The sequence below is a fragment of the Malurus melanocephalus genome, unplaced genomic scaffold (genome assembly GCF_030028575.1).
Source record: "Malurus melanocephalus ecotype Western Australia unplaced genomic scaffold, MMel_1.1 scaffold_198, whole genome shotgun sequence".
NCBI classification, from domain to species: domain Eukaryota; kingdom Metazoa; phylum Chordata; class Aves; order Passeriformes; family Maluridae; genus Malurus; species Malurus melanocephalus.
The window spans coordinates 399549-411378 of record NW_026623430.1 but is presented as its reverse complement, the minus strand read 5'-3'; the positions used below and the strand labels follow the sequence as shown (position 1 = coordinate 411378).

At 34.6% G+C, this 11830-nt stretch overlaps 1 protein-coding gene and 1 long non-coding RNA gene across 5 annotated transcripts in view; one reads left to right on the top strand and one right to left on the bottom strand.

Moving 5' to 3' along the window:
- The window catches only part of LOC130577846 (uncharacterized), a 6324-nt gene extending 2130 nt beyond the window's left edge, over nucleotides 1-4194 (top strand). The window contains exons 2-3 of the long non-coding RNA XR_008965817.1: nucleotides 540-612; nucleotides 1201-4194. This is a non-coding gene — a long non-coding RNA (uncharacterized LOC130577846). The remainder of the gene's footprint in view (nucleotides 1-539; nucleotides 613-1200) is intronic.
- The window catches only part of CNTLN (centlein), a 180488-nt gene that overhangs the window by 1914 nt on the left and 166744 nt on the right, over nucleotides 1-11830 (bottom strand). For 3 of the 4 annotated variants that reach the window (XM_057373456.1, XM_057373458.1, XM_057373459.1), the window contains 2 exons: nucleotides 8167-8352; nucleotides 6814-6891 (listed from right to left, as the gene is read on the bottom strand). In XM_057373456.1, coding sequence (XP_057229439.1) covers nucleotides 6814-6891; nucleotides 8167-8352 — 264 coding nt within the window. The remainder of the gene's footprint in view (nucleotides 1-6813; nucleotides 6892-8166; nucleotides 8353-11830) is intronic. The other variant, XM_057373457.1, reaches the window with a different exon arrangement.

Sequence of the window (11830 nt, the reverse complement as noted above, 5' to 3'; positions counted from 1 at the left end):
AGGGAGAAATAATTTTACATTATAAGGCCACCAGAAATACACAAGGTAAAACACAGCAGTTGGTGGAAGAGGCCAATCATCAGTTTCTGCTTTACACAACTGTAGTTCAAAGCAACAGTTTTTCATGTAGAACTCCTGTCTAGTTCCATACTTCATTATTGCTGCTTCATTTCATTTTTTCACTTCTCTATTCCATCTCAAAGAGAACATTGTATGGTATGTACACCAGACAGAGTACTGCCTGTTTCTAGTAAATATGAAACAAAAAAGACATGGGAGAAACAGATAAAAAACCCAAACATAGAAGTACATAAAATAATAATGCTGATGTAATGTCTGAACTGATATACAGACATGAGCATGTATACTGATTTATAATTACTAAAAAGTCAGGAAAAAAAAAATCTAAAAAAGGAAAATCTTGTTAATCGAAAGTATCTATTGTGAAGTGATATAATGGCTATCCCAGGTGTTGCTCAAAAGTCACTTTGTAATTACAGAAAAAGGACAACAACATGTTTTATTTCTCTTTTCTGCAGGAAAGGGATTTTCAAGGGCTGGTACTTGCTGGCCAGACATGTCTCCATCTGCCATAAATAACTTATGTGTAGGGTAAGAATTTTCTAGTAGACATCTACACCTGTCAGCTTTCTCCTGTGTGCTATTSCAATGACTTTTTGGGGAATAGAGAGCTCAAATTCACTGAGCACAAATCTATTCTGTTTAATAGAAGACATGATCTTATCTGAAATTCTGTGACACTTACTTGCTACTATGCTTTAAAAACACTGACTCCAGTGTCCTAATTTCACTCCTTCACTTCGTTCACTCTAATTTCTCTCCTTCTTTTTCTAGGTATGTTTTTTATAAGAACACAGTATCATTACCTCAAAGTCTCTAATTCTTCTTGCCTAGCTTGACTACATCCATTTCTGATACATTTCCCCTCGTTAATGTTTTGCCTGAGATGAATGGTTTCTCATTGATGTCTCTGGTTAAAATAATTCTAAATACATTTTGCTTGCTGCTCACTGCTCTCTGTGGCTTCCATGTCATAGCAAAGTGAGCTTTCAAGAGCGCTTGCCATTTCAGTGATTTATTTAAATCAAGAGCATTTGAAAGTGGAACATTATGTCATTCTTTCAACATTTGTTTCACAGATAGTGCTGTGTGTTTCTCTCTGGTTTTCTTTCCATACAGACACCCAGAACTGGATGATSTCTACAGTCTTCATCTTTAATGGAAGCCTGTCAGATTTACTTTTAATGATGGCTCTGTAACTATCCTGGGAAACTTCCCTGTACATTTCTCCACAGAATTTCACAACCACAACATTGAAGTCATCTCTAAAGCATTCATCCCAGTTTCTAAACCTGCCATATACTTRTGGAAGTCTTTGGAAGTTCAGTGATGGCTAAGGGAACACCTAAGGAGTGAAAGCTTGTTTTTACCACTGATAATTAGGTATTTTAAGAYAGAATGATACTTCTTTCAGAAGTTGTACCATTATCTGTGCCACAAACCATTTAACTGATAATGGTGACAATCCTAAATCAGTACATTATGGTGGGCTTTAACAGAAGTAGTATTTAATTGATCTGTATGTTTTCACAATATCTGAAAGTGCAAACTACATATAGATTTAAAGAATTTATTTATTTGACTTTCCAGATTTACAGATTTCTTCTTTAATAGTAGAAAGCTATATGAATGAAAGGCATATTTCTTACACAACTTGTGGTATAGATAAATGTAAGGTAGYATGAAAGGGTGACAGTTAATTCTGTTTCTCTCACCTATTTATTCCAACCTTAAGTTTGTGTCTYCTATTAAAAAAAACAACAAACAACTAGCAATATTTATTGACTTTACACCACTGAGTCTCTGTCAGCAAAAGTACATAAATATACAGTGATCTGCCACTGAGAAGACTTATAATGAATGCAAGGCARTGCTGTTCTAATGAGACATAGCATCTCCATTTGCAGAGTGTACCATTACTTTGGCTTCTGTTTCACAAACTCTAAAATGTGTTTGCATATGTATTTCAGTTTTGGAACATATAAATAAGTGGTTAGAACTATTTTACACCTCCCCATATGGACTCATTAGTACAATACATTTTCCCAACAAAAAACTATCCAAACACACTGCAGAGCTGCCTTAAATTAAATTAAGTGAACCGCAAAAAATAATTTGAAATAAAACTAAACACTAAGACCAATAACCAAAACATTCCAACTTCACTAAAAAAATAGGGAAAAAACTCCTAAAAATAGATAAATGCTTCACTTTATTGGTTTTTTTTTTTGTCTTATTCCATGCTCTTGTTCTGCTTTGTGGTGGCTGCATACACATTATTATATAAATACACATGTGCCCATCTGTTTTCCTATCATGAGTGACCAATTTCTCCTTGTTTGCAGTTCAGGATGAGTGATGTGAAGTGGTTTCATTTGTGTGCATGAGATATATATACAGATATATAYCATGATGGATTGTCAGTGCACAGGACTAAGCTCTAACGAGAAGAAAAAAAACAATGATCTGATATCAGTGCTAAAGGAGCCCAGAATGTGGTTCAGACTGTGCTGGTACTGCTTTTTAAGGTGCTTGAAACACATGGTGATGGTGGCAGTGGTGAGTGTGCACAGGTGTTTCTGCATGGGTGAATACACATTTCTGGGTGTATTGGTAAAAGACCCACATGGACTGGTGAGAGACTAATGAAAGCAAAGCAGGCGAGTCACAAGCCAAGAAATCTGGAAGGAAACAGCTGTGGCTGCTAGCATCCATTCCCAGATAGAAATACATATTTAGAAGTCCACACAAATCCCCAAAAGGAGTTGGGGAAAGTCCTTACTGATGATTAGTGAATATACTGTTCCAAACCGTATTCCAGAGGTGTGTTACACAAAGAGTGCCCATAGAATAGAGGAAAGTGAGCCTTTCTGTAAGTTTTCACTATTGGAATATGACTTTTAGATCCATAATAAAGTCATGAGAGGGAAAATTTTATTAGGCAGCTTTGTTTATGTGAGATGTGATATCCCAAAGAGTGCCTAAGGAGGCAGGAAAGGCAAGTGCTGCTGTAGATCTCAGAGGGACATGCTAAATCAATGCTGTCATTTGCTTCACTGCTTGGAAAAGTTAGGCAGATGATTTACATTTCATTAAAAAATTATTCTTGGAGACTCCAGGCAGTAATCTGGATTGTACTACCATGCTGTACTCACACACAAAATTATTAACAGATTGTTCTGAGATGGTGTTCCCCACAATAAGTCACAGTGAAGGAAAACCAAGGGTGGTATAACAAATCATGTTTAAGTTACATGAAAAGAAGTCATCCTCTTGGTCTAACTAYGTATGTTTCCTGTGATGGGAAAAATCTGGAGAAGATTGTTGTTCTGTTTGAGTTTTTTAGGGGGAATATTATAGAAAGAGAGTGGTATCATACAGAGCATGGCTCAATTAAATGTGACGGATAGAGTGGGTAAAACCTCATCACTTGCCTTGCAAGATGTAAACACATACCTATTGAGACAACCATACTTGTTTCCTTCTAAATATTATAAACCACTAAAAGCTGAAAGGTCTGTAATGTGAGACCTCTCCCAAGCCCAACCAGTGACTTGTAATTAGTCTGATGCCTCTACACATGTGCAGGTAGTAGATATCTACTCATGCATTCATGTCAAACCTCTCCACATACAGGCTCTTCACAGGCCAGAGAACCTTTTCCTTTTATCCTAGTGTCAGTATTGAGACGATTTATTTTTATTCTTTAGTGAGAACCTTCTAGGGTGTTACTATATAAATACAGAGAGGCTACAGAACGAAAAACCCACTTATTGGCCATTCTAGATGCAGATTTAGACAATAAATTATTTTTACCAGTCATTCAGAGTTTATAATATGACTGTACTTTCCTATTATAGGATTCTCATTTACATAATAACATCCTGATACAGAGATGTCTCTTTCAAAACAAGCTTCTTAGCAGTGGGGTAGTTTCTTGACAGTAGTCCATAAAAAAAGGACACAAACTCTGAGTAGTGTCTGTGAGTTTCAGGAATGCAAGAGTGTTTATCACTAAAATATTAATATTCTTGTAAAGATGACAGATATTAGACTTTTTCAAGTCATATGAGTATGGAAAATAAAGGCACAGATGAAGTGAAAACAGAGGTGTGGTATTTAGGGGAACGTATAAAATCACAGTAAAAAGCAACTAGTGTTTCACTTAGTCCCCCCAAAATTCTAGTGCAGCAGTAAAATGGCGTACATAAGTAATAAAAATAAAATGTCTATGACATTTYAAATGTTATCATACTGTCACAGTGGAATAAAATTAGCTTGAAGAATGATCTAAAGGGATATGATGCAGTTCATTATGTATAACAGCAACAGCAGCAGTTTCCCAGTGTTCATAAAGGTTTCTCCATTAAATTTACCTCCAGTCAATAATTAGGAGTCCACAAATAAACATAGGCAATTAAATCAATACTGCTGGGCAATTATGTTCCAAAGTCCTGGCTCAATGGCACAMAAAGACACTATATCAAACCGCAATATTAAGTGATCTGCTGCAATTTTCCACTGAACGTTTACTCAGAATAACAGAAAAGGACAATCCTGCATCTTTGTTCAAGATGCAAATGGGTAACACAGTTTGGCAACATGTAACACTTAGCAGGCAGTCTAAGCAAAGTCTAAGTCTACGAGCAAAATCCTGCAGAAAGCTTACATTTCACCATGGGCTTTAGTTTACTGATCAGAAATATTACCAAAGCTTAGTAAAAGGAACCATATTCAAAYGCTACAAGATGTGAGTAAAGAATTTTAAAGGGCACAGAACAGTTCCATGAGCTGCTGTCAAACACAGATGAAGAAATCTTTACAGTTTCYATCTATGTGCGTTAGCATGGAAGAAATATAAAGTATAGCTGGCTGCTCCCAAAAACCCCTATAATCCTCTCGCAATTCTAAAAATTGGTGTGCTTGACAAAAATTACTTTTATCCTCACTGTTTCTTCTGAGGAACCCCACAAGATGGAGCAAAAATCACTGAAAATCACTATTAGCTTGTACACAAACTTACGCGGCTCAGAGCAATGAGCTCTTCTATCCTCATATAACATTTGCAATCCTAATATAGCTGATTTCATTCAATAATTCTTTTACTCTTTATTCCCTGTGTTTTCTGTCTGTCTATAGTAGATGTAGAAAATGCATAAAATTTTGCTCAGTGTGTCTAGTGATTTACCAAAGAATAACAAAAAATAGAATAAAAGTCTGACTTGTATTCCATGAMTCTGATTCATATTTTGGAGCCCGTAATATGAACGGGCAATATATAATCTTGAAATTTATGGTTTTTWAAAACAATTCTTAAAACTAAGACAATTGAATATAAATAATTGCACTTTTAGTACTGAGTTTCATGTAGCATTATGAGGTATTTAATTAAAATGCCAGTTTTTCTGACAAAGCCAGTAAAAGCACACTGATATTTCTATTTCATCTGCTGCAATTAAGCAGTCATCATGGTACTAAGTTGAGATAATGAAAGAGGGAAAACCTGTCATTTCTTAAAAATCTGGTCACAGGATACCTTCTCGACAGATACCATCTCGACACAAAAGCTGTTAATGGTAAAATACATAAATCTGATGTGAATGTTCCTTTGAAATGGCTTTCAAAATATTTTCAATCATTCACAGTCTTAAGTGATATTAACTACATCGCTAATGGACCCAGCGAGTGAATATGCATTAGAAACACTGGATTTATAAATCAAACTTTATTTCTTTCCAGACATCAGCTGCCCATCATCTAAACAAAAGAGACAACTAAAAATAAAATGAAAAGTTTSAAGAGTCAGTATACGTTGTCAGTGATGTCCAAACAAAAGCTGACTCTGGCTAGAAAAGCTGGGCTCTCACCTGCCAATAAACTGCCCTTGATCACTTACAAGAGGGGAGCATCCCAGCAGACTCTGTGTGTATTAAAAAAAAAGACTTGAAAGAGAAGAAAAAGTATCACACAGGTCACAGCAGCAGTCTCAATGGACCCCTCAGGGATTTCTGCTAGTCTCAGACTTGTCATCCTCTATGCAGCTTTCCTCTCTGCCCAGAAAATGTCGATAGGAAAATGTTTGAGGGGCCTCTGGTGGAAATTTTTTCATTCTTTCTGCATTGACAGGATGCCAAATCAATATTTACTTCCCACTAACAAGCTGCTCGAGGTCTCAGTAGAAAATATTGTACAGAATGCGAGAAGACACGATAATAAACAGCTGTCTGGCTATGAGGAAAACATGAATTGACTGGAAACAGGTCCACAGTAAAAGGTCACCGAAACCCATGAACTCCTCAGGTGTCCATAACAACTAGTAACTTTAAAGGCACATAAAAAAAAGTCTCTTTTTCCTAAGAGGTATGAGAGATGGATCATTTTCACTCTAGCAAGCATTATACAGTGTTTCAATAATTCAATTAACACATTTACCAAGATCTGTGCTGGTTTTCTCCAGTAGTATTTCACTGGTTATGCTAGCTTAAGTTAGCTGCTAAGTTAGCCATTACAAATCCTTGATGAACATCTCTTCAGTTTTATGCAGTAACTCTGATTTTAAGAGAAATAAAAAGGAAATGCAACAAAACAAGGATTTCACATTGCCTCATYAAAGTCTAGTTTGTGACCATCAATGGCACTGTAATTACAAATACAGTGTATTCATCGCAACCTAAAAACACTTAGCTAGAGTAGAAATTTATCATTCATTRTTGGAAGATATAAATTGAGCACCTGTGTTTCAAGTAGTTTCTGTATATGCTGTAGCCATTCTTTATCTTTTTCAAATTCCATTTTTATCTTTGCTGTTTCCTAAAAATAGAAAAACATCAGGAGCAATAAAGGAAATGTGTAATTTGGTATATATTAATAAAAAGCAYGCGGAAATCAAAACTACGCAAAATTAGTTATCTGATGCACATCCACCAAGTATCAGAGTTCTGTTAAATTTATAAACCTATCCTTGCCTGCCCATGGCATGTTCTTTTCATATGAATATATTGGTGTACATGTGATCTATGTCTAAATTTTATGAGTTCCCCATAAAGATGCCTGACTCTATGCACTGACAGATGGAATATATAGGATAAATATGGTGTAAATTCGTCACCTGTGTTACARATTTGTTTTACACAGGTTATATTTATAGTTAAGTATGTTTATGTCTTTTTCACATATATTCACAGTGACTGAAACAAAATTATATAGGTTGTAGAAATTACTCTGACAATGAGGTAAGCATGGAACAACTCTGTCAAAAGTGAATCACTTTACAGGTTGTAAAAATGTTAGCAAACAGGGCAGGGATCAGCCCATTTTGTTTGTATTCATGCGTGTAATCCGTATCAGTGCATACCTGTATCATACACTGTTGTTTAACCAACTCAGTAACTCCCTTTTTGTGTTTTCTTTAAGATGAAGCTCCAGTAAGGCTAAATCTAAGTCATCACCAGAGTACTGTTACAGGCCAATACCAACCAACTCCTAGACACTTTCTAAACTGACTATAAAGGCTGTTTCACAGATTATTTGATCAGGACTATATAAATCTGGATAAGAAATCCTGTCACTGCACCTATTTAATAGAGAGTAATTTGATGAAACACTATAAAATATTTCATAGTAAAATGTATGATAGAATCAACAAAAAAGGCATTGGAGTCACCCAGAAACCATCTGTCTACCAGAAATACCTTTAATAGGTATCAGAATTCAGAAAACAAGCAGCAACAAAATCCATCTGGCACAGCAAGACACATTCTAATTTWGTTTTCTTTAATGCAGAAGTCTATTTAAAATGTACAATCCTGCCAAATAGTCTCATGAAAAAAGGAAAGTACTAAATAATATCTCTACATACACATGCCCAAAGCAGAATGTTTATRTTTATGCGTGCCTGAAGTCTTGCAGCCTCATGAATCTCTAACCTGACCTTTTCATTTACATTAAATCCTTCKGTGATTTTTGTGCTGCATCTTGCACAATGAAATTTCAGTGTTTACCTGCAAATCCTTTTCCTCAAGGACGAATATTGTCAGCATCTTGTCATCTATGCCCATTTTTACTGAAGTCCTTAAAATAACTTACCTCATCATCTCCTTCTTGTAGTATTTCATAAAGATCAGTTGCTGAAACATTAAGGACAGATGCTGCCAACTGAAGACTCTTTTGGGAAAGACCCTTTTTGCATGCTTTCATTCCTCCCATTTTTTTTGCCACTTTGATTTTTGYTTTCAGATCTTGTATGCTTTGGTGTAACTCTCCGGCTAGAGTCTAGAAGACATAAGCAAAAACCAATCTACTGTAGTTTTTCTTACAGTGTGAGTAAGATGGAAASACTAAGGTCCTTTAGAAGGGAATTATCTTCATTCTGTGTTATTGCTTCAACAGGATATGTGCTGGAATATTAAATAACATGCTACTTAGAAYACAAAATATGAATTAATACATTAAACCAAGAAATAAGTAGGTAGGTAGGTACTGTTTTGGTATGTCTTAAGCAAAATAACTATTCTCATAATACAACCTGTAGTAAGACAAAGCAGCTTCCACAGAATCAATCAAAATCCTTTCCTAACCCAGTCTAMAATAAACGCTCTTGAAATAAAAACATAAGTGTCATGCTTTATTGACAAATAGAGATTTCTTTTTTTAAATTTAAGCTTATTSACATTCTCTGCATGCAGGAACACCTATATACCTCTTTATTCAAAACCTGAGATTTTTTTCCCACCAAGGTAGGGTAATTCAAAACTGTCCTAGCTACCAAGTTCATACCTTTCCTATTTCTTAAGGTCTCAGGTTCATTGAACTAACCCTAGATATCAGTGTAAGTCATCAGTTTTATAACTGAAGTTATTTTGGTTTTATATTTATGCAACTATGAAAAAAAATGGTCAACAGCTGAGCAAGACAATTTTATTTAAAAATTGTTGACTAACAAWCAAGAGTAGTAATCCATTTTCACAAGATCCTACTAGAATATTCAACTTCCATGACTCAAGCAGAATCATGACAGCCAACACAGACACCTTGGCTGAGTTTAAAATGAGAGAAAAGATTTTCTTTTGATCATCCTAGTGGAGTTCATATTATTAAGCTACATCTCAACAGTAGCTGATCAGCTCCTGAAAATTCTTTTTCTACAGAATGCCTTCATTTCATAGAAACTGACTAYAGATTTATTGGCATTGTGGGTCAAGTACACCACAGCCTCTAATGTATCTAAAACAGTCATTAGAGAGCATTTTCTAATATATTTCAAAGAAAGCACACCAGACTCATCCAATTCCAAGATTTGTTTATTTTTTTTTCTACCATTTCCCAACTCACATCTTTCTCTATTTAATAAAATTCAAATATTAAAAATAAAAAATATCCTACTACAAATTTGGGGAGAGGAGGTACAATGAAATTTGCCCAGTTTTCTGATTCAAATGTGGGTCCCTCCATTCATAGAATTTGCAACAAACTATTTTGTACAGAGACCTGTCTGCAAGTGCARAGCTGAGAGGAATGAAGAAACTTGAAATGCAATGGGCAAGGACCTAAGACAACTTGGACTAAGCTCACAGAAGGAAACAGACTAAGAGAAGAGGGAGTCCCCCCCTAAAAAAGCACACACCATGAAAAAAAAAATGCAGTTAAATCACATGTTTTTGAAGCATTTGAAATTGTCTAAGTCTTGCAACATGTAGGAGATGTATTTGACGATGGAAAAATTAGTTCAACCCTACTTTTTCAATCAAATTGGATCAGTTTCCCACATTTTTAAAGGAGATCTCCCTCAGACATATGTGATCACTCTAGAAGATGTACATTTGTAACCTGATGCAAAGAGGAAAAATAAACTAAAGGAGCAAAACACCAAGAAGATTGACTGCAAAGCCACGTAGAAAGGCTACAATAATGATAAATAACCAAACACAGAGAGACAAAAAACATGATAATAAAGAATGTTAAACATTCACTTGAATGCCTTGGAAAACACTGAAACATTCCCAAGCAATACTCATTTCATATTATTACATAAAGGTTATTGGTGTATCCAAACTCCAAAAGAAGCTCATGATGAATGAACAAGCTGATAACAACAGTGGAACCCAGAAACTGCAACTGACTGTCTTTTAGTCCACAGTTACAGAAATGAAGGCATCAGAAAGAAAGGTACCAGAAAGGCACTGAAGAATCTATAGAAGCAATTCAAAAAAAAAAAAAAAAAAAAAAAAAAAAAAAAAAAAAAAAAAAAAAAAAAAAAAAAAAAAAAAAAAAAAAAAAAACAAAAAAAAAAACCAAAAACAAAGAAAAAGCAAGTTTAAACAAAAATTAAGGAAAGAGAAAATTACAACTAATAGATTCTAATATGCAAGTATACACTTTATATATAATCACAGCAGATCATACATATGGAGGATTTGCACTTCAATTCCTCTGTCCCTTGAGCAGTTCAAATACACTAAAGCATATGTGAAACATAAGCCATGTGAAAAATAAGGCTACTTTATGGACTTTCAAATTGGACTCTGAGATACTAGCTATTTTTGAACCTCCCTCCTTCATGATATTAAGTTGATATAATGTTTTGATATACATTTTATCACTGAATAAACACTTTAATAATGATAGCCTTCCTATAAATTTTTAGTTGCTTTTTCTTCTGATATATTCTCATRCATCATATACTAATGTATTCATGTGCTAAATTGTTTACTTATTAATAATTTAATTTATATGTCAGTTCATGCTCCGATACAGAAATGTTCAGTCTCAAGCCACATAGGTTTCAGAAATTGAAAGACCCATTTCCAAACTGAAAAGTATGAAAACTCAGTAGTTGAGCAACACAGGTTTTGCTGATGAGTGTACTGATGCCAGTATAAYATTGTTGTTTGATTAAGAAATTGATCCAATGCATTCTGAAGCTAGGGGTAGGATTTTGAACTAAAACATTTCCCTCTGTGTATTTCAAAATTGCTTATTTTTAAACTTATAAGCATACATAGGTAATGGAAACTKCCTACATTGAAATCAATGCAGTATATTACTTCTGCACTCTACTGATGTATAACAATGCCTTTATTAGTACTAAGTAATATTAGGATTTGAGATTTTCTCGTTGGKTTTTTTGCTGTCAAATCTAGGATGTTTTGTTAGTAAAGCCATTTTCCTAACTTAGATGTTACCCATTAGAGTTATTCCTGTGAGACACAGTTGCTACCAGCCAACTAGAATAGGAATTCCTGATCAATTCCTATAAAAAAATGGAACACTTCTTGTCAGACCAATGCAATTGATACTGATCTGACTCAAAAAAAAAAAAAAGTGCTTAAAATTCTAACACAGTGAGCTTAAMGTTCCTATGCCTTTCTAACCTGTAGCATTTACTGAAATATCTACCAACTCCATATAATTTACACAGTGTACATTACAGCTGTTGGGTTACATATAATTCYAAAATACCTCCCTTATAAGTCTTTTTACTTTATTTTCACCACCTAAAATTTTTTTAATAAGAAAGATGTTCTCAAATTTGGCCTCAGCATGTAATCACTTCTTAGCACTACATCTTTTGCCAGTTTCRAGATGGATAAAGACATAGGTCTTCTTTCAATTAAAAGGTCACATTTAATTAAACACCTAAAGAAGCCATGGAGATACAAAGACCCTGACAGCACTATTAATAAGGCCTTCACATCCCAAATTACAAACACTCATTGATTCTGGAATTGACATAATTTGATCAATGAYCCTA